This window comes from Medicago sativa, chromosome 2, assembly GCF_051527215.1.
Source record: "Medicago sativa cultivar Bolivia chromosome 2, Bolivia_mono, whole genome shotgun sequence".
Taxonomy (NCBI): Eukaryota; Viridiplantae; Streptophyta; class Magnoliopsida; order Fabales; family Fabaceae; genus Medicago; species Medicago sativa.
Window position 1 is genome coordinate 13,710,728 of NC_140750.1, and position 22,812 is coordinate 13,733,539.

Below are 22,812 nucleotides of genomic sequence, written 5' to 3' on the forward strand. Positions count from 1 at the left end.
CACTTTTATTAGGGCATAAGCATCATCAAATGGATCACAACATCAGTCCGTTTTTATTAAACCCAAAACCAACAATTTATTGCAGCCCACAAAATATTAGAAGAAATTCTAACATTCTCCCACTTGGGCAAAATCAATTGTGTATTTTAAAATTAAAATAAAAATTAAAAATTAAAAAAATAATTTTTGAAAACGACTCTCGGACAGATAACAAACTTCCTAACGTGGCCACTACATGATCCCATGATGCAACACTTAATAAAGACTCCGTCCAACTAAGAACTGAATGATATCGAATCATGACAGTAGTTATATCCTTAATTGATACAACACCTTCCATGGTTACAAATATCACCAATTCCGTCGACTAATCATCTGTGTAGAGTGTAGCAAGAAATGATATGTCAACGTGATCATCGACCATACTATCATTTTCATTGTCGGTCCTCAATTTCTCTCAATGCCTTAAAGCCAGAGAAATTATGTGATTTCTCTCAAATGCCTTAAAGCCAAAGAAATTATGTAATTTCTCTCAAATGCCTTAAAGCCAGAGAAATTATGTGATTTTATATAAATTAGATTAGAAAGTACTTCTTTATTTTAAAATATTTAAAGGACCTACTGAAAGAGAGTAAGAGATTAAATAGGTTTTGATGTTATAAAAATATTAAAGAAAGTTTTTTGGAGACATGTTTGTTCCAACTCTTTTCTTAAAATAACCACTTCTTAAAAAATCTCTAAAACTAAACTATTTTAAATTAATAATTTCAAAATCATATTTTACGAATAATTTGTTTTTTTAAAAAACTGCCCCCAAAAATAATGTCTCTGATACAACCGTAATAATTAATCATGGTATAATCCCATTTTTAACAACAAAAAAAAAATGACGAGATGATCCTATATTAGCAAAAGATAGATAGGGATTAATTTAGTTTAGTTAGTTATTTTTACTGAAAGTGGAGTGGTTGAATTGAATTAAAATCGGAAAAAGATGAAACAAAAAGTTTGTTTTTCTGGTACCAGTATCCTCAACTTGAATCTCATAATAACTAACATAACATATTCACTGGGATTATATATTATCCTCTCATCTAAATCCAATAATATAAATTGAAATCGCTTTCTATTTCTCTCTTATCTTCTTCTTCATTCATTCTTCTTCCACGTTCAATCAGAAACCCTAATTTCATCGAACATGAAGGGTCTCTTCAAGCCAAAGCCACGTACTCCTACTGATATTGTTCGTCAAACCAGAGATCTTCTTCTCTTCTTTGATCGTAACACTGAATCACGCGATTCCAAACGCGAAGAAAAAGTTTGTGTTCCGGATCGCTATTTCCTTTTTCGTCAATTTTATTTTCCTAATTTTTTTTTTGTCGTGATTGAACTCACTGCAATTGCTAATCGTTAATTGAATCGTAATTATCTAATCTACGTGTTGGTTTTATATATTTAGCTTGATATTGTGATGTTGTTTCTTAATATGATATGATTTTTTTTTCATATTTTTATCATCAATTTGCAACGAGTATATAGTAGTGATTTGTTTTTGAGTAAACCAGGAAATTAATCCCTAACTTCGTAGGGTGCTCTCAAATAGGTTCATGAGATTATGAATATTTTAAAAAGGTCGTTGTCTGTGTCAAATTTTATTCATATTAGTCATTCTGAAAGTATATTTGAGACTAAATTGTTTAATAAATAGCTAAATATTTGGACCAATTGATAACAACAACAACCAAGCCTTAACCCATTAAGTGGGGTCGGCCAAATGGATCAAATTAAGCTACAAGGCTCTTTCATAAACCATATTTGGATCTAACTCATTAACCTCTAAACCATACAATGGACCAAATTGATAGTAAGTTGTTAAAATTTAGGGATTTAATTGATAGTAAATGGTTAAATACAGGGATAAACTTGACAATTTAATAGAGTCAGGGACCTTTTTGAAATATTCATTATCTCATGAACTTATTTTAGAGCGCCATACAAAGCCAGAGACTGATTTGCTTACTCGTTTGTTTTTATATATTTCTATTGTTGGTGGCTGATGAATGATGATCATGTTTTACCATTGGAGTTTTTTTGTAGATTCTATTTTGAATTGATTAGTGCAAATTTTGTTTGAGTATTGGCCTTGTTTGGATAAATAGCTTATTTGCAGCTTATAGCACAAGCTTTTATCATGATAAACTATAAGATTTTTCTATAGAAAAAGATAAAAGAAAGCTAAATTGTTTTTGTATAATCTATAAGCTGTTTTCATTAGTTATCCTGTAGAGCTTATGAGAATAAGCTGAAAACAGCTTATGAACAATGACATAAGCTGTTTTTATAAGCTCTCTTAATCAGTCTCGCAAAATTGTGCTAGTAAATAAGCTCAAATAAGCCAATCCAAATGGGCTAGTTTTGACAGGAGGAGCTTATAAACTTATACTTGCATGTCAGTGTTAAATGTAATTGTGTTTTTCTAAGAGAGTAAAATTTGTGTAAGAAAGCCATTCATTCTTATATTGACGTTTTTTTTCTTCTGTGATACGTCTTACAGCAAATGACCGAGCTATGTAAAAATATTAGGGAGCTAAAGTCAATCCTTTACGGAAACAGTGAATCGGAGCCTGTCTCAGAAGCTTGTGCGCAATTGACTCAGGAGTTCTTTAAGGAGAACACATTGCGATTGCTTATCAAATGTATTCCTAAATTGAATTTGGAGGTATTAACGAATTCTGAGACCTAGATATTTGCACTTCAATAAACATGTCTTTGATTACTAATTACTAATTTGATGCTGTAAGTTTTACGTGTACGCTTGCTAAGATGTTAGCATTGCTGCATCCTCTTGGTGATGGTTGAAAATTGGAATCACACGTGAATGTGTTATCTTATGCTTTATTGCGACTGTTTAGTATTTGCAAATATTGAGAGTTGAAACTATGGGCTTTTGCAGGCCAGGAAAGATGCCACTCAAGTTGTTGCAAATTTACAAAGGCAACCGGTTCAGTCTAAGTTGATCGCATCTGATTACCTGGAGAATAATATGGATCTTATGGATATTTTGATAGTTGGGTAAGAAACCGTTAGATTAGTATTTTGGTTGCTTATTCATTTTTGTTCTAGTAAGATTTGAAATCAATATGGATTATGGTGTACTCTTCTTCTTGACCAAATGAATGGAAATATACATTCATTTTCTCACCAACCATTGAAATAATGCCTCTGTGAATTAGACACGATAGTCAGTCTATGTCCTTGATCACCGGATTTCTGAATATTAAGTTAAATATAGTTTTCACATGTCTGTCTTGATATGTGTTTAATTATTTTTTGTTTCTTATCAAGTTTTTGACTATGCTTTGCTTAGTATTGTCTCCATCACGCAGTTACTGACAATTGTCTCTTTACAGTTATGAAAACACGGATATGGCTTTACACTACGGTGCGATGCTGAGGGAATGCATAAGACACCAGATTGTTGCAAAGTAAGCAAAAAAGAGTAGATAATTCTTTGTGCTATTTTTTGACATGTGTATGTGTACTACCAAGCTATAAGCTTTTAATGATCACTGCTAGAAAAACGATTCTTATAGTTATAAGCAGGAACTTTTGGTTCGTATAGATCCATGTAATTGCACCACTTAGAATTTATGCCAAATAAGAAAGATAATATGCAGGAAGGTCATATAAAGAAACTGAAACTGAGAATTATAAAAGAAAAAACGGTGTAGGTTTGATAAACTTTTTCCCACCTCCTTTGATGCTCTAACACTTCACGGTTTTGTATCAGATATGTTCTGAACTCACCTCATATGAAGAAGTTCTTTGATTATATTCAACTTCCAAATTTCGACATTGCTGCAGATGCTGCAGCTACTTTTAAGGTGGATATTGTCTGAAAGTATTTATGCTTGCTGTTTCTTATTTTGTGGCATGCGCATTTTAGCAACAGAATCATTGATATAATCTGTTATCCACTTTCAGGAACTCATGACACGACATAAATCCACTGTAGCTGAATTCCTTTCTAAGAATTATGAATGGGTAGGTTCCCCTTCAACCATAAACGATAACGCATCATTTTGATTTTAATCTGTATATACAACTTGTATATTGACATTCCGCCATTTATTTATTCTGACATTGTTTTTCTATATAACGTGCATGGGTGGTATGCTTGATCGCCTTATGAATTTGTAATTTGTTGCTAAATTTTATTCTTTCAATGTATATAGCATATCTGTAATAACTTTTTTTCTTTTAAAAAAATTGTTTTGTTGCTTTTAAATGTAAATTTCCGCTATAGATAACAGTATCCTTTTTTGTAAATGACTCTTCTCGGACCGAGGTTGAACATATTTTCTATTAACTAGGCGTATTGTGGCTACTAATAACCGTTACTGTTAGGAGTTAGAATAAAGGGTAGTTTGTTAGGACTGGAGTTTTGAAGTTAATCAGAAGTTAGTCAGTAAGTTGATAAGTTTGTTAGGTTGTTGTTAAGAGCTGTTATTTTAGTTATTCCTAGAAAGTCTTTAAATATCCCTCAGTTTTGGGAATTCTCAACAGTGGACTCCCTGGGGAACAATATTTTTTTCTTATTGACAACTAGGCAACCTGAAGATTTTTTTTGTTCGATTGCATCCTTGAGGACAAGGTTGCTTTGAGGAGGGGTGCATTGTTGGGACTGAGAATAAAGTAGAGTTTTTTAGGATTGGAGTTAGAAGTTAATTAGAAGTTAGTCAGTTGATAAGTTTGTTAGTTGGTTGTTAAGACTTGTTATTTTGGTGATTCTTAGCAAGTTTTTAAATAGCCCTCAAGGGCAGAGGGGAAAGATAGTTTTTAAAAAGAGCAGTGCTAATATGGGATAGCCTTGAGTGCAAGGTTATCTTCATCGTTGAATTCTTTCTTGCTTAAAGAAAGGATCCTAACAATTACAGTGATTATTTGACCAATGACCACACTTTCATGTTTATTTGGCTTATCTAGGAATAAAGTTTTAAGCTACCTCTTATTTGAGTTATGTTTTGAAACTTTCTGTTTGCACACAGTCATCTAGTTATCACTTGTCAATTTATGTTATTTAACTTAATATGTTTTGTATGTATCTGGTTTCAACTGTCACTCACTGTCTTTGTTGTTACTGTTTTCAGTTTTTTGCAGATTATAATTCTAAGTTGTTGGAATCTTCCAATTATATTACAAGGCGCCTAGCTGTCAAGGTGCGATATGAATTTGTATTTGATCTTAATTGTAGCTTACTAAATTGTATGACTATTGAAGGAAGTAAGCAAGCATCCAGATCTCTAGGAATTGGAGGTTCACCTAGTTGAAAATTTAACCTTAAATTGTAGAATCTTTGCTTGTCTGTTTATATTACATTTGCAGTAGATTTGACCTATGAATCTTACTGAAATGTAAAATAGCCATTACAGCTAGTCAACAATAACATAATTAATCAATGCAATGATTTCCTTTGGTTTTCCCTCATGAAATTTGGAACATTGATCCATGCTATCTGTTGTTGTAATTAATATGTACTGTTACTGCTGTTTTTATTACATTGTTTCATGTTGTGGTGATGCATAGTAAATTGCTGAGTTTGATTTCTTTCTCTTTCACAGTTGCTGGGAGATATGCTACTCGATCGTTCAAATTCAGCCGTAATGACACGATATGTGAGCTCAAGAGAAAACCTGAGGATTTTGATGAATCTTTTAAGAGTATGGTCCTTTTACATAAAACTTAATTACATGCCTAATCACCTTCCTTCTTGCCTTGATTGTGTGCTGCCCCCTATTTCCTCTTTTTGTGTGTATGATGTATTCCTTTCCTCTACTTTTGCTGTTTTTAGTATCTGAAAGTGTATTCTTTTCACCAAAATTTATAGCCTGCCACCATTATTGTTATAGTTGTAGTTTGTCTAAGACTCGAAGCATCAATATCTGAATAGTGAATACCAAACACATTTTAATTTAGTTTTGGATGATAATATGTTTTATGGAGAAAATAAAACGCTTTAACACACGGCTGTCAACACTTGCTTGTACTGTAAGTCACGTCACGACTCCTTGCTTGGCTACCGGCTATCCAATTTACCTTTTTAACACTTATTTTTGTTAATTCTATCACAAAACATACCAGAGATTGGGCCACCATTTTTAACAACTGATTTTCCATTTTCTTCTTGAACTTGAGATGGGGAAGTAAAAAGATGGGTGGGTTGAAGAGGTCGAATTAGATGATTCGCTCTCTGTTTTGTCTAATTGTAGTCCTTCCTCTAATTTTGGGGTTATGGGTTAAGGTTGTAAGGATGGTAAGAGGTATGTTAGGCTGCTTAAGGTTGGGAAGAGGCAGTTCAGATCTTACATGATAATGGCAGTAGTTTGGATCTAGAAGTTAGTCGCAGATTGGAAGTTGACGGTCTTGGTGGGTCTTATGGCTGTCTGTGATAATGGGTGTGGCAGAGTGGGTGATTGAATCGGTGGTTTTGCTTATGAAATGCTTAATGTTTAACCTGCCACAATTTTTTTTTTAATAAGCCTTAAAAAGGACAAAACTTGGTTAGCCTATAACCAGGTAAATAACTTTTTAAAATGGTTGACGTGGCTTAACAATATTGGCGTGTGTTCATCCTCAAGTGTCGAAGCCTTTGTGCATATCATTCCTCTTTATATATATGTGCAAAGAGAGTGTATAATGGCTAATTGTTGATTTCATTATGCAGGAGTCAAGCAAAAGCATACAGATTGAAGCATTTCACGTTTTTAAGGTATTACAATTATGATATAGCACACATTTGAAGGTCATTATTCTTGATCTGTGCAGTTATTGATATTTTCTTTGTCAAAACAGCTATTTGCTGCTAACCAAAATAAACCAGCTGATATTGTCAGCATATTCGTTGCAAACAAAAGTAAGATGCTGAGACTATTGGACGAATTCAAAATCGATAAAGGTAAGTGATGCAATCTATTGAATAGTTAGTTGTTTCTTTTTATATCAAATATTTTCCGATGATAACATGTTTGTTGCGATTGTGTAGAGGATGAACAGTTCGAAGCTGACAAAGCCCAGGTGATGGAGGAAATTGCTTCTCTTGAAGCATAAGGATTAACATCCTTGAGTTGCAGACACTAGTATACGACAAGTTGCAATGTGGTATTTTATCTTAATGAATTGTGTATTATAATAGCTACGTTAGTCGTCTAGATGCAACAATCATTTTATTCAGATTTGAATGTTTCCATTCTGTAGTTCTGTCGCCTCGCCGCCCTGTAAAATATTAGATAAATAAATTGTTTAAACAAGCTACATATGGGTTTATGGCTTTCCATGTTTTAGAAAGGAATAAACATATTCCTAGATGCCATGTAATTATAAAATGTTTGAGGTCATGCGATAAGCTGACCCTCATAAATTTATTCAACTTGTCCTTTTTATACTTACGATGACCTTTTACTGCTTTTGGAACCATGCCGGTGTATCTGCTTTGGTCCTTTACCAAGTCAGTGTTTTGATGAAGTTTCGATAGATGGTTGATCTGTTATGTAGTTGAATTAGATTCATGTTCGCCATGCAAAGTAAACAGATAGACGTTTACATGTGGCAATGATGACGGTCATAAAGGTCAGTGTAGCACTTGTTGGTCCCCTGGGATTTTGGTTGGTCATACCCATAGGTTCTAAAATTTTGTGAAACAATATTTAGGTAATGAGGTTATTTAGTAAAGGAGTTGGGAAAGAGAAATGAAGCCAAATCCAAGGGGTTGAGATTGGCTGGTGTTGGTAAAGGCTTCAATCATGAGGACTGTTATTTTCAGTTTAGAGCTTCATCATTTTCTCTGTATATTTGATGAACTCACTCTTGTAACAGTTCAGTTAATTATTCACGTTCAACAATGAGAATTCATTTTTCACTGTCAAGTAATAACTCCATAGTTACGTACATGACCGGTTCCCCTCATGCTGGTCAATTAATTTCAATTGGGATAATTTACTTACCTTATCTCCCAATAGTGTTGGGAGTCTTCACTGGAGCAACAAAAGGTGGGGCAAAACATCTCACCCTTTTCACGGGTATAATCTAGTCTTGTCGAGGGAAACGTAACATTTGGGAAACAACGTATCAGGATTTTTTTTTTTTTTTTTTTGCACAAACAACGTATCAGGATTGTTTCGGCATATTCCATATGCCATACACTTGAATTAGAATCGGAAACGATAATTCCATTATACTGTCATAAACTAGAATCAAATTTCCCTAAAAAAAAAAAAATAAGTAAATTATTTTAAAGCATGGTTTTCAATTCAGCCCGTGTTTTCCTCTATTGAGGGAACTTTGTCATCCGTTGCAGTTCTATCTGCCTCCAAAGATTAGTCTTTGCAGCCGTTTACCGTTAACACAAAATATTTTAAAGCATTTTTTATGCGTTTTTTAAGTTTCTAAACAAAAGAAAAAAAAAGAAACATGACAAAAATCTCAATGTTTAAAAAAATATAATTTGTGTGATTGATGAGAGAAAATATTTAAAATTAATTTCGATGATGGTAAAAAAACCAAAGTTCAACTTACACTTTACATATAAATATATAAAAAATTATCAATGTTTACTTTATAGAACTGGTTTTTAATTCACCAAAAAAAAATATAGATCTGGTTTTATTTTTTAAATAGATTTTTCTTCATTTCAAGTTTTTTTTATTTTCATTTGAGTGAGATTATTTTACAAAATAATCTCAAAAGCACCGATGTTTAATAAAAAAAATTGCGTTAATATTTTTATCTTTGTCAATAACACCAACAATATAGAAAATATAATATAAAAGAAGAATTATACATATTAATGCAATAAAAACACTAATAGACGAGTTTGAACGTTAGTATATATAAAGGGAATACATGATTTTGTGGTGACTTTTCACTTTCAATTATATCTTTAAACAAATTTACCTATAAAATTGTTATATTGTTGGTGTTACTGAAAAAGATAAGAATAGTTTGTTACAATTTGAAAGTAACAAATATCTATACTTATAATTTTAATCAAAATCAAAATAATTTTTATAAAAATCAAAATTTCATAAAAAGTATGTTGATAATATATACGCTCTAGTGCAATAAAAAGAACGATAAACGCTAGTTTGCTATAAAATTCAGTAAAAGATAAAATAAAAATATAAAAAAATGCAATGTATCCTATAATCATGTAATTGTAATTTTAACAATAATTTAATTAAGTTACCTCTAGAAAGAAAAACAATAAAATGGATGGAATATACCCTCCCTTGTGCTGTAGTACATAAAAGACACATGCGGGGTTTTGTTGAGTGTGGTGAGTGGCCGGTTAGTGCGTTAGTAGGCGAAAGGTAGGACAGGAAGGATCAAGAAGAAAGCACAGCCTTTCCCGTATCATCTCGTTTCTGTTCACTCTCTCTATCAGAACAGAACAAACATGGCTGACAACAATGGTACCACCCTCTCTCTCTCTCTCTCTCGTTTCAGTTTGTTGTAGTATGGAGATCTTATAATACATACTCTCACTCATTGATTCATTCATTCGTCACTCAACTTTGTAGATTCACTCTCTCAATTCCTCGCATCTGCTGTCGACGCTGCTCATAAAGCTGGTGACGTTAGTTCTTCTTTCTCTCTTTTCTACTTCCTTCCTTTCTCCCTTCATCTATCACTATCAATTTTCTCTTTCAATTCTTTCTTATATCATATCAGGTTATTCGAAAAGGATTCTCCCAAACTAAGCACGTCGAACATAAAGGATCGGTTTGTTTCCCATTCTCTTCTATTTTTTCTCTTCCATCCTAAAATCTCAAATTCAAATCATACTTTATTTCACATTATTGCAATTGCCGCCGTTGATTTCACTTATTATTGTCAAATGTCGCTGCTATTGTCATTTCGTCTATCTACAAAAAAAAAAAAAAATTAAGTCATAATAGCATGATTGTAGAAATAAGTAAGTAGTTTGAGGTAGTTACTTGTTCTCTGTTCTTGCAAAGGTACTTACTTTACTTGTTAGTAATGTGATTGGATAAAATACGTGCATCATCAATTATCAGTTATTCCAGCTTATAATCAATGAAAAATTAGTGCTTTTTCATACTGTGTTATATCTTTGTTATGTTTCGCAGGTTGATTTGGTCACTGAAACAGATAAAGCATGTGAAGAACTAATATTCAATCATCTCAAACAGCTTTATCCCACTCATAAGGTTCATTCCGATCTTCCTCTAATCATATAATGTTTTTGATTAGTGGCTATTATGGCTACTTATCAGTTACCGGTGTATATTTGCTGAAGTTCATTTGTATATGTGGTCTTATTAGTTCATTGGAGAAGAAACCACAGCTGCTTTTGGAACTACAGAACTTACAGATGATCCCACATGGATTGTTGATCCCTTGGATGGAACTACTAACTTTGTGCATGGGTAAACATTATTTCTGATATTTTCGTTGATGGGGATTGCCAATACTCCCATATTTACATATTCGACTAAAAATTATACTATCTGTAGGTTCCCCTTCGTTTGTGTCTCCATTGGTCTTGCAATTGGAAAAGTTCCAACAGTCGGTGTTGTGTACAATCCAATAATCAATGAGGTGTGGTAACTTCCTTCTTGAAGAATCATTTTAAGTTGTTGACCACAAAATCATTACATTTTTCTGAAAGACCTTCTGTCATATAGCCATAGCTCCAACCATTGCTCCAAAGCTTCTTTTTGGAGATTTGACATTGAAGTGATTAATTTAGGAATATTATTCAATAAGGATTATCGGCATGGAATTTTGGAGTGCTTAAAAATAAGTTTCCTTCATTGCTTAGTATGCAAATTGAAATTTTGGATTTTTTTGTACGGTAGCTTTTCACTGCAGTCCATGGGAAAGGTGCTTTCTTGAATGGGAACCCTATAAAAGGTGTGTCCTCTGGTTTTCATCTTTCGATCATTTGTTTTAAATATAGATATAGTTGTCATTGACGTGTATGCCTTGAATTTCAGTGTCATCACAAACTGAATTGGTGAACTCTCTTCTTGCAACTGAGGTATGTCAAGCATGTTTAATTGATTATGTGAAACTATTCAATTTTTTGTATTTTTATTTGCATCAATGAAGTGCATGCATCTCCCTGTCCTTATCATGTACCTGTATCAATGTGTGGAATGACCAACAAAATCAGAATGGTTCTTTCTATTAATCAAAGTAGCTATTTACCAACCACATGAACAATAATAAAGCTTGTTAGTCTCCTGTATTTGGACTAACACCTAATTTGCCTTATACTGTTATACATGACTTTCTCTTGCTATTAAGATGATCCCTATGACACTGTCATAATCTGACATTGTTCAAAATATTTATGTTAGAATTTCTACACTCGTGGTTTTGTATCACTTTAAATGTCTGTATCTAGTGTCTAATCTTTTTAATATGACACTGCATAATCATAATGTCACATTACCTTGATATTTCCTATACAATTGGTAAAGAAGTTACCTGCTCTGAAGAATCTCATTTCCAATTCTGTAAAATTTATTATACCCTCAAAGTTTATGTGGCTGATATCCAAATTATCTGTATATTTTTAACTTGCTCTTACTGAACTTTGATGATTCATGTACTTCTTCACATTAGATGTTCTAAATGATTTTAAAGCGTCTTAGGGCAGACATGTTAGATTGGAGCCTTCTGTCTTGATTGCTATCTGCCCACTTAATATTCCAAGTTTTAAGCTTATTCCCTAGATAAGTTTTTTATTTCTAGATATGCTTATTCCCTAGATAAGTGTTTGATAAGCTTTGTAATCAATCATCTGAGAGTGTTGTTTGCAATCTTAGCAAGAAAATCTGATAGTGTTGTTTGCAATCTTAGCAAGAAAATACATTGCACTTTACTGTTGCAATAAGCGTGAGTTGTCGACAACATAAATGATAACAATATAATTTCTGAAGTGAAGTGTTTTTTTACTAAAAGTCAGTCATATGCGTTTTCCCCCCAACAAGTTACAACGTGATCACTGATCAGTTGGCAGATTGTAAATTAGAATCACTAATCCCACTTAAAAGGTTTATCCCCATTCCCCACCAAGTATACATGTATTTTTTTACCTTACAATTAGTAAGATTTCCATAATGCTTGGAATTCTAATTGGCATGGAATATCAAGATTATTGGTTCAGGTTTACTTGTAAATATGTTGCCTTTTGAATCAATGACTGTTTGAAATTCATTAAGCTTTTTCCCTTCTGAAAGAGCAGGCTGGAACAAAACGTGACAAGGCAACACTAGATGCGACCACCAATAGGATTAATAGTTTGCTTTACAAGGTAAAGTCAAGACTTGCCATGAATTTTTTTGAATTAACTTTATATAACTGCTCTGTCATACTAACTACCCTGTTTCCATATGTCAGGTGAGATCTATTAGAATGAGCGGCTCCTGTGCTCTGAATCTTTGTGGAATTGCATGTGGAAGACTGGATGTGTTCTATGAAACTGGATTTGGTGGTCCATGGTATGAGTATTTCCTGCATATTTTTTTTGGCATTGTCGTTATGTTACTGGCCCTGTCCAACCTTTGGGCAAGTAAAGCAAGGGCTTTAGGTTAAGACCACTTTGTCCACCCGTACATTTCGAATATATTAGAATTGTGTCAGTTTTATTATAATTATAGTAGTTAATTATGCAGTTATGGTTTATTAATATATTATGATTAATATTTAATTAAGTCAGTAGTGGGAGGTTAAGTTTTAAGAATAAATAGGGGAGAGAAGGGAAGATTGAGGGGCATCTGAGGATTTGACTGGGAAGGGGCCATTTTGGCATTAGGGAGGTGCAGACCCTCGAAGTTCTGCAATATTATTCTGTAATCAAAAGGGATTTTCCCTATTTTATTCTTCTATATCAGTTGGTTTCTATCATATTTCCTGCATATTTTTTTTGGCATTGTCGTTATGTTACTGGCCCTGTCCAACCTTTGGGCAAGTAAAGCAAGGGCTTTAGGTTAAGACCACTTTGTCCACCCGTACATTTCGAAAATTGCTCCAGAAGTGTATTTCCGGACGGGACAAAAATTGTTCGGAAAGACACATCTGGACTGCACAAAATTGTGTTATTTTTCTTCTTTTTCTGAAGTGTACATCCGGAATTATTTTAGGGCCGAGGGAACTTTTTCTCTAATATACATACGTAGCATATAATAGCTTATGTTAAAAATGGCCTTTGACCTAACGGTTAAGACTCAAGACCCCTGATTCGTTTTAAAGGTTTTATGTATGAATCTTATAGGCTTCATACTCTTTTTAATGTTTTTCTTATGTTAAATTGTAAGGTTAAACTGTATTAGATTTTACATATAGTCTCACATTAACATTTGCTTTAGCCTAGTGGTTGGTTTATTGGGATGGTCCTAATCACATGGTCTCTCTTTCCAGGGATGTGGCAGGTGGTGCTGTCATTGTTAGAGAAGCTGGAGGTGTTGTGTTTGATCCGTAAGTAACTTTGCTTAAATATATATAATCCTCTATTCTTAACTAAGTGGAAGATGTACAAAGTTCTAGATTCTAGACTGTTTTTGCATAGTTAGGTACATAGTCTATTTTACTCTACATGTGTCTCCATTTTATAGATACATAATGTAATCATGGTTGGATGTACATGCATTGTGGCAAACATTACATTTTTTCACTATTGGTAGGATTTGCTATGATTACAGAAAACTATAAAACACGAAGCTTCATAGATATGTTGGGAAGATCTCATACTAACATCAACATCTGATGTTTTTGTTTGCTTCAGGTCTGGTGGAGATTTTGACATATCAGCTCAGCGTGTAGCTGCTTCAAACCCTCTCTTGAAGGATGCAATTGTTGATGCTCTGCGCCAAACTGAGTGAAAATTGAAATTATTTATTATTAATCTATGATTAGGAGAAATTGTGATACAAGTCAGTCTTTGTTATTTCATTTACTTTTTCTCAAATAATCAAAACAATCAATTTTTGGATATTAAATTATCCGATAAAATTATTGGAGTAATTTTATAATTTTTGTGTGAATTATCGACCATTCAATGATATAAGTCACTTAGTGCATCAGCATTACGTGGTGAATGATGTTAGTAACTTTTTAATGAAGTTCATTCACATGGTCTTATGAGAAGCTTCCCGAAAGCTTCCGTCTTTTATTATGGTGTGATTCTTTTGTTCTTGTCTCGTGACCCTTTTTCTAGTTAGTTATGGTATGTCTAGTGGCCAAGTCTTTTGGCACTATCTTTAAGTTAGAAGAATATGACAAAAATGCGAGCATATTTTGCGAGTAGCAAGTCATTCTTTATGGAATTAAGTTCTATTCGACATAAATGAGTAGATAAACTTTTTTTCTAAGAAGGCAAATTGAAATATATATTAATACAAAAGAAGCATTCTGAAAAGTATAAAGAGTGTAAAATCAGAACACAACAAATTCAAAATAATTACAAGACGCCAACCTCAACAAGGGGGAAGAGAAAATTATTAAGCCACCAATTATGGAAATCAAAACAAAAATGAAATTATTTGCCGTCAACCACAAAAAAGAGAGTAGTTCGATTCTATCCAAAATATGTTGTAATGATTCCTCATTATTATTAAAAATCCTATAATCTTTCTTTCCATATCACCCAAGCACATGTAAACCAAATTAGATATAAAACATTCCATATAACCCAAGCACAAGTAAATCAAATTAGATATAAAACATATCGAAGTGATTTTGAGTTACCACCCATCTATCCAAACTGAATAAAATGATCCGGTATCTTGTGTGGATCAGCTGTGTAAATACCAAGCCAATGCCTAATTAGTTATCAACTTGAACAACAAAAAAAGGACAATCCAAAAAGTGGTGATCCGCAGACTCCACCATTCCACACTCAGTTACACAAATTTGAGAATTTTGTTGAAGTATTCCACGCTTAAATAAATTGTCTTCGGTTGAAATCCAATTTTGAAGAAGACGCCAAATAAACAACGTAACTTCCAAGTGAGCAAACTGGTCCACCGTAGTCAACGAATGATAGATGATGCAAACAATATAACCCTTAAAAGGACCTAAATACCATTCCCACGTATCCACCACATCAACCTACAAAACAACATCAAAAAGCAAGACATAACACTCCCCTAATATTTCCTCCTACCACACAAACAACCACCGTCGCCACTTTCAAGTCTCTCCCTCTCACTCCAACCAAGCCCAAACATATTGGCAACTGACATCAAAGGGTTGTCAGTTAACTCAAACAACCTACCAAATCTAACACTAAAAGGTATTCCACCCAACCATGGATCCGTCCAAAAACATGTATCACCACCATTTCTTATCGACTTCCTTAAGTTATCATCAAACCAATTAGGCAACGAATACCTCTTCGAACTCCCAATAGATCCTTCCACCCTGAAGAATTTTGACACCCTCCTTCATTCAACCGGCCTCCCATCTCTCCATAATGCGCCACCAAAACTCTATACTAGAGACTCCCTATCAACATACATCCTCCAAAACGACATTCCCAATAAAGCAATGTTAAACTCTCATCTTCCTAACCCCCAAGCCTCCCTTCTCCTTCCCCAAACAAATAAGACATGACAGACTAGAAGAATCACCCGCCCACCGAAAGAATGGGGACTTACTTTTCCAACATGATAGACGAGCTTTGATACAGTTTAACAATGGAACCCAAAAATTCAACCTACAGACTTCATTACCTATAGGATGACCAAGGTACACAAACGAAAGCCTCTCGGTCTTACAATTCATAACCATCGCTGCTTTTGATAACCAAGAATCCACCACATTCACACCCACTAACATACTTTTGCTAAAGTTAACTTTCAAACCCAAGACATTTTCAAATAGAAGGAGGGTTGCTCGCATAGAATGGACATCAACCTAGCTATTCTCACTCAAAATTAAAGTATCGTCTGCAAACCGAAGATGAGAAGGTCGAATTGTTTCCTCACGGCCAACACCATAACTCGTGAAAAAACCAGACGTAACCATTACATACATAATAATGTTAAACCCTTTAGTAGCATTGATGCCGTTCGAGAGCCAACACAAGCCAACATCCATTTACGTCATAAAAAGGAAAATTCATCTTTCGCGTAACTGACTAGTCGATAGTTCACAAATTTGTGACGAGTGTTTGAAATAGGAGGACCAAAAAGTTGAAGGATTTCAAATAAGAGGTATCAAAACTTCATAAAAATAAAAATTGGAGTACCAAAAGTGCTTTTAAACCCTTTTTTTTTATGGAGTTGGGGTCTAGGGAGACATCCCTCTCCGACCCACCTCGTTGTCATTCTTAAATGTTAGTTCTTCTGATCTTTATTATAGAAAAAAAATCATTTTTTATATTAATTAAATAATTGATGTATTTGATCTTATTATCTAAACGAAACGAAGTATTTAGGGTTGAGTTTGATCTATCTCAAAAAAAACACAAGTTAAGTTTAGATCACATTTTCCGATTCAAAATTGGGGTAGGGATATGTTACCGTAGCCTTTGATGAAAAAAAGTCAGGATTCACCTTCAAATAACTTGACCAGTACTATATACACATAATCTTATAAAATACTTTATTTTTGAAAGATATACTTTATTTTATTTTAGTTATCATTTTATTAATATTTTTATCTTCTTTTTAAAGTTTGATATCCTTTTTAGGCATGGCTTTAAATATTGAATTATTGCATATGTTCGTTTATTTTAAAACACAACGTAAAGAAAAAGTGATATTTATAAATAAAAATAATAATGTGCCTTAAAGCATTTGGCCCGCATATCACCGTGGTTACACCGTTTTATGGCAGAGTTTGAATTTAAAATTTGACCCTAAAGTCTAGCAAGAGCCAATAAAGTCAAAACCCCTCATTTGAACAACCACACTTGGTTTGTCATAAGTTAGTCAAATTTGTCCGTCGAAAAAAATAAGTTAGTCCAATTTGCTGGTGAAATCTAACTAAGTCAGCAAATAAGACGAGAATTGCACATTTCCTTACTTAGCAATTCATATGCTTATTTTCGTGAGTTTTGGTTTTCAAACCCTTGAAAAGAGGGGAATTGAAATATTTAAATGCAGAAAAGGATAGTCGTAGAACAATATAAAGCAAAGGTATTAGTCAAAAAAACTATAGGGTAAAGTACAAAAGCATAAACAAACAAGTCGTACTGCATACATATGTCCAAAAAAATGTCGTACTACATACGTATATTTATAATTTGCATGTATAAAAATGTATAATTGGTCAAAGGTTATTTTATTAATAATTAAATTACAGAAAAGTGAGGAAGAAGATTCTAACATGATTTATAAATATCTTATTTGATATAATAATGATGAAAAGAATTTCAAATGACAGTTACAATTTTTAAAACTCATACTTTCTTTATTAAAAGTTTTACTGATTGGATCTAATTTATGTTCTTCATTTATTAAAGATACGTAAGAAAGAAACTACTACTATTATCTATTCTTTCTTCTAAATGACAAATATTTGTGTCTTAGTTATTACGTTAATTTTTTCTCTTTGTCAGGACTTAACTTGAACTCTGGACCTTCAACTCCTTAACCTTTAGCTCAAACCGTTTGAGCTACGCAACCCCCCTTATCAATCTCATTCTGAAATGAAGATTGAATTTCTTTCTTTTGAAAAATGAAAATTTAAATTTATTGCTGAGTAAAAGTATTCAAAGATCAGATGCCATGTTCATGTTATAGTGTGGAATATATTAAAAATGTTCCAATAGAGGTTTGGTCAATGTTCATCAAGCTGGTCATGTTATTCAAAAAAAAAAAAAAATCAATCTGGTCATGTACAACAATCCAAACTGTCGTTTTATATCACATTTACAACTGCTTCCTTAATTGCAGTCTAAAAAGTCCACAAAAAATTTATTTGATACAATTTGTTGGTATTTGTTTTTGGGAAAATTTTACCAAAGTGCATGTTCCTTGTATAGTGGATCTAAACAAGTCTGGCACCCCAGAGAGGATAATCTTTACTGACAATGGCATAACTTATTTCTCATAAGGTTTTTGATGTCTAAGCAACCACAATTATAACTGCATCAGTCATATTTAACTGCAATTCTTTGTAACATCAGTCATTGCGAACGCAAAGTGTTATTGCATTTTAAAACCTAGTTCTCTGCCCTTGCTCGCCACGAGAGAACATAGTAATAGCAATATGAAAGTCGAAGCAAGAGAGAAACATCAAGATAAAAAGTTAATAAAAAATACAAATATGTATGTAAATGATACAAAGTATCCACTGGAATAATAGCATGGCGAAAACCATACTCCAGGATTTCACTATGCTATGAAAGAATAATCTAAAAATCAGAATCCAAGAGTATACTACAAACACTCATGCAACAAAATATACAAAAAGGGTCTAACACCAAAACTCAATAAAACTCATAAGCCAAAATCCAGTATCTATATCTATCTCAGTACCCTACACCCTAGAACCATATCCATTACCATTTGTTCCATTCATTCCTTGCAACTTGTTCTCTGATTTCTTCCTCTTGATCACAATGATCCATGTGTAAGCTTCCAAAAGTACAGCAACGCCACCCAATGCTGCAATAATGCCAGTGTACGCATGCTTCCAGTTATCGTAGCGATCTGCTGCAGACACCTCCAAGGCATCAAACCCTTTAAAGATGTTGATGATGCTGATGATGATAGTTGCGTATCCGACACCCCAATGGTAAAGGTTCCAGTAGAATCTGATTTTGTGATCTTTGTTTGGCCTCAATAGCAGAGCAAAAACCTGTATTCAGTAGGAAAAGTTTCTGTCAGTTTCATTTCAATTATTAGTAGCATAACATAGCAATAGCATTCAAAAGACGCATATCAGCAAGGCTTCAAAAACAAGTTCGACACCACAATCTGACCGCAGCATCATTGCTTTTTTTATATTTTCACAACAACAATTGCAACAGTTGTATCAATCACATTGACTTTGATTCTCTGCAATATCAATGATTGCAACAGTTTCCACAGCCACAATTCAAAACCTTGTATATTACTCCCTCCGTCCCGTTTCATCTGAGCCAGTTTGGTTTTTCACACAGATTAAGAAAAATGTATAAATAAAGGGGAAAGTGGAATATATTGTATTGAGAATGATAAAAGTAGTATTAATTAGAGTTATATTGTATTGGGAATGATGAAAGTTGTATTGAAAATTGAAATGACTCAGTTATTTTGGGACACTTTTTTTTAGAAAATGGGTCAGATATTCCGGGACGGAGGGAGTAGTAGTTTATAGTTTAAGAAACTACTCATGAACAACAGTTGAAGCTGCGTCAGCTGTATTTGACTGTGATTCTCAGCAATCTCAATTATCGCGACACAACTGTAACAGTTACCACATATGCAATTTAAAATATTACATGTAAACAAATCATGAACATTGTACATGTAATCTCATACCTGAAGGGTTCCAAGGCAGAAGATGATGATCCCGAGTGTTCTATGAGTTGAATATGTAACACCAGCCGAGTCACTGCCAAGCTTGAGACCGGTACCCCATCCAGCAACACCAACTATATAGGCAGCTGATTGGCAGGTAACATGAAGGTAAAACCAAGCAGGGTCTGCAGACTTGAACACCTTCAAGTACCTTGCAATCACAGCTCCCAACGGCATCAAGACTCCCCAGCTTATTGCATTTAGCACTCCATGGGTCTGAACAAAAAATTAACATCCTTAATCAATTTCCAAATTACCAAATAAAATCCAAACCTTCTTGTTGTGTAACATCTAAAACTATATTAGAATATGATCACTCTGATATTCATCACATAATTTTTTTTGCTTTATGTATGTTATAAATATGATCAAGATTGTCTAATATCAATTTTACAGAATCAATTCATCATCAATTTTTCACCCATCTTTAACTAAAATCAATTTAACTCTATCACTTAACACATAATTCACCTTAACAACAATTCACCAATTTGACAGAAAAAAGTTCATTGAAAAAATTCATTGAAAGTCAATTTTTGTCACTACAGAACCAAATCAACACTAAAAAAACTACTAATAAAATTGGACAGTCCAATTCTCCGTGATATTAACGATCCATCACGATCATAGCCGCAATTTAAAACTTTGATTATGACACTGAAATATTATAATTGTAAATTTTATAAAAAAAAAACTATAGACCCTTTGATTGAAGGTGATATAATATATAAAACAAACAAAGAATAATTTATAATATTAAAAAAAAAATATTCTAAGAGAAATAATTACTCACATTTCTTCTTCTACTGAGAGAACCACCGCCTGATCCTTGTTCAGAAGCACCAGAACGAAGATCCAAACTCTCCTTAGATTGAGTATTAGCACTAGTCATATCATGTGCTTGAGGTGTAGAACCAGACATAGCACCATCTTGCCAAAGATGAACCAAAGTAGTAGTTCCAACAGGAAGAGTAATACTTGCATAAATCGTAACCTCATTATTTTCATGTGTAGCACTCAATCTTGAATGAGGATAACTAATATTACTCTCTGCTAATTGTGTCGCTGGACCGGCAATTGATGAAGTATAAGCTTTAGGAGTTCCACTGGATTGTGGAATTGCAACCAAAGCTTGTGCTCCATTCATGGAAGATGTGAGATCCTTGTTTGGGTTAATAGCCCATGCTACCCATCGGTTTGTGTTTGTGATACCTGAGTGTCTGAATGCTATGTCGAGTTTTCCTGTGTTTTGGTCGTATGTCCAGTGGAGATACGAGGTGAGTTGTGGTAGATCACGACATGATGTGAAAACTTCGTTGTTTGTGAAGTTGTGTGATTTACATGTTTGTGTTTGTGTTGTTGTTTGTGCTAAGGTTGTTGTAACAAAAAGAGATGTTGTTATGATTGAGATGAGGAACATGAACCTTAAGTTCTCAACCATGTTGATGTTTTTGATGGAATTGATGATGATTATGTTATGTTACTTGGTTTTTGTTTTTGTGTTGGGTTTTTTTTATGAGGAGATTGAAAGTGAAGAGGTTGTGAGATTGGAGAGAGAGGAGGAAGGGGTTATTATAGAGAGTTGGTGGGTTTGGGTGGTTGAGTGGTTCATGTCCAACGATGACTATAAGTCTTATATAATAGAATAGTTAAAAGATAATCAACAAAAACAAAATTAGTTTTAATGTTAAGATTGTAACAAACAAAAAAAAAAAGATTTAATGTTAAGATAAACACCGCAAACTCTAGATGTGATAATTATTGTGATTGTGAAATATGGTTTAATGTTAATGATAATCAATGTGGATTTGTTTTTTTTTTTTTTGTTACAAATCAATGTGGATTTGTTATGGCTATGTTTGATGAATATAACGGAAAATAGAGAAATTAGATTATAAATAATGTGTTTAAAGAAGATAACAATTATTTAGTTAATAGGGATAATCTAATTAGTTAAATTTTTAATGTTTGATAAATTTAATAGTTTCTCTTGTGAGGCAGAGAAATTTAATAGTTAAAGTATCTGATAAATATAAATGATATTCCCTAAAAAGAATATAAATGATATAGATATATAATTATAATTATAATTAATATTCCATAAAAATAATTATAATCAATATTTTAATTTGTTCAAATTAAGATAATGAGGGTATAAATTGAAATAAAAACATGATACCATATAAGTTCAATTCATACTTGAATTAGTATATAAAAAAACCGTATAGTTCACGAAAGAATAATCACTACCAATTAATTATGCGAGTTAATATATAAGATAAAATCATAATTCAACAAAAAAAAAAACAAAAAATAATGCACAAAACTGAATTTATTATATATTAGTGAAAAGACGGGCATGTTTTATTGCGTTAACGTTTTAAAATAATAAACGATGTTTTTGTTTAATTTTATAATTTTAATTTTGATTAAAAGTAAAAATTTAAATGTGTTTTGTTTTCAAATTATAACAAATCAAACTAACCAAAATTATCTTTTTCAGTGAAACCAACAATATAACAAAAAAATATGATCCAAATTCTTATTTTTTTAATGATACCAAACAACAATTTTTATTATAGAAAAAGTTGTTGTTTAAGGGTATAATTGGGATAATGAAAAAGTAAGTATATATACACTCATCTAATTTGTTACACTTTTTAAATGATAAAGAAAAAAACTTGTCATTTGTGTTTGTTACACTTTTATTTTAATATTTAAATTTATTCTTATCTATTTGTTACATTTGTTATTTGTATTGAAAATTAAGGGCATTTTTGAAAAGAAAAAAAGCCAGCTCAAAAGAGCTGAAAATGGTTATTTTCTTTATAGTATATCGTATAGATAACATATTTTTAAATATTTTTTTGTAAAATCTATTAGGATGAGATGGGATTTTCTATTGTCCAGGAGTTTTGTTCAACTGAAAAAAAATGATGAAATTTTTAAGTTAGACGTCGTGACTAGGGTTTGAATCTCGATCCCTTCACTTATGTATGTTTTAATGATTATTTGTCTTTTCGTCTATTAAAAAAAATTGGTTTTCCTAATAATTTTCTAAAACCAAATCTATTTCTAAAGTATATAACTGATACTTATTTATTTTATGACACAACTTATGTGGATTTTGTTAGATATTTTTTGTATGTCTCTTCATGTAAAATACATTTTTGTGGTTGTAACAAACTTTGAGAAACCTATGAAATTAAGAAACCATCGGTAGTTGAAAGTATATTATACATGATTTCAACTCATGCTGTCAATGTGAGAACTT

At 32.7% G+C, this 22,812-nt stretch overlaps 3 protein-coding genes across 3 annotated transcripts; 2 read left to right on the forward strand and 1 right to left on the reverse strand.

The window, feature by feature from the left end:
- The first annotated feature begins 1,108 nt into the window (after positions 1 to 1,108).
- Positions 1,109 to 7,441, forward strand: LOC146944751 (putative MO25-like protein At5g47540). The gene is made up of 11 exons (XM_085743107.1): positions 1,109 to 1,318; positions 2,555 to 2,719; positions 2,954 to 3,072; positions 3,411 to 3,485; positions 3,791 to 3,884; positions 3,985 to 4,044; positions 5,151 to 5,219; positions 5,622 to 5,720; positions 6,725 to 6,769; positions 6,853 to 6,955; positions 7,043 to 7,441. The coding sequence occupies exons 1-11, from the start codon at positions 1,199 to 1,201 to the stop codon at positions 7,105 to 7,107; spliced, it is 1,014 nt and encodes a 337-aa protein (XP_085599233.1). The 5' UTR covers positions 1,109 to 1,198; the 3' UTR covers positions 7,108 to 7,441.
- A 1,887-nt stretch (positions 7,442 to 9,328) lies between these two features.
- VTC4 (Inositol monophosphatase family protein) lies at positions 9,329 to 14,200 on the forward strand. Its single transcript, XM_085743108.1, has 12 exons — positions 9,329 to 9,467; positions 9,576 to 9,631; positions 9,727 to 9,777; positions 10,146 to 10,226; positions 10,342 to 10,445; positions 10,533 to 10,617; positions 10,878 to 10,932; positions 11,016 to 11,059; positions 12,272 to 12,340; positions 12,427 to 12,527; positions 13,447 to 13,503; positions 13,811 to 14,200. The coding sequence occupies exons 1-12, from the start codon at positions 9,452 to 9,454 to the stop codon at positions 13,905 to 13,907; spliced, it is 816 nt and encodes a 271-aa protein (XP_085599234.1). The 5' UTR covers positions 9,329 to 9,451; the 3' UTR covers positions 13,908 to 14,200.
- A 4,069-nt stretch (positions 14,201 to 18,269) lies between these two features.
- On the reverse strand, positions 18,270 to 21,081 carry LOC146944753 (cytochrome b561 and DOMON domain-containing protein At5g47530-like). The gene is made up of 3 exons (XM_085743106.1): positions 20,332 to 21,081; positions 19,500 to 19,754; positions 18,270 to 18,834 (listed from the first exon to the last, which is right to left on the reverse strand). Exons 1-3 carry the CDS (start codon positions 20,977 to 20,979, stop codon positions 18,514 to 18,516), a joined length of 1,224 nt encoding a protein of 407 aa, XP_085599232.1. The 5' UTR covers positions 20,980 to 21,081; the 3' UTR covers positions 18,270 to 18,513.
- Between the last annotated feature and the right edge of the window lie 1,731 nt (positions 21,082 to 22,812).

Excerpts from the sequence above, each read along its gene's own strand:
- LOC146944751 (XM_085743107.1), top strand. The coding sequence starts at position 1,199 with ATGAAGGGTCTCTTCAAGCCAAAGCCACGTACTCCTACTGATATTGTT. Across the intron at positions 3,885-3,984 it reads ATGCTGCAGCTACTTTTAAG|GAACTCATGACACGACATAA; the intron begins GTGGATATTGTC and ends ATCCACTTTCAG. Across the intron at positions 5,220-5,621 it reads CAAGGCGCCTAGCTGTCAAG|TTGCTGGGAGATATGCTACT; the intron begins GTGCGATATGAA and ends TCTCTTTCACAG.
- VTC4 (XM_085743108.1), top strand. Across the intron at positions 12,341-12,426 it reads TTAATAGTTTGCTTTACAAG|GTGAGATCTATTAGAATGAG; the intron begins GTAAAGTCAAGA and ends TCCATATGTCAG. Across the intron at positions 13,504-13,810 it reads GGAGGTGTTGTGTTTGATCC|GTCTGGTGGAGATTTTGACA; the intron begins GTAAGTAACTTT and ends TGTTTGCTTCAG.
- LOC146944753 (XM_085743106.1), bottom strand. The coding sequence starts at position 20,979 with ATGGTTGAGAACTTAAGGTTCATGTTCCTCATCTCAATCATAACAACA. Across the intron at positions 19,755-20,331 it reads CTCTCAGTAGAAGAAGAAAT|ACCCATGGAGTGCTAAATGC; the intron begins GTGAGTAATTAT and ends TTTTTTGTTCAG. Across the intron at positions 18,835-19,499 it reads TCTGCCTTGGAACCCTTCAG|GTTTTTGCTCTGCTATTGAG; the intron begins GTATGAGATTAC and ends TACTGAATACAG.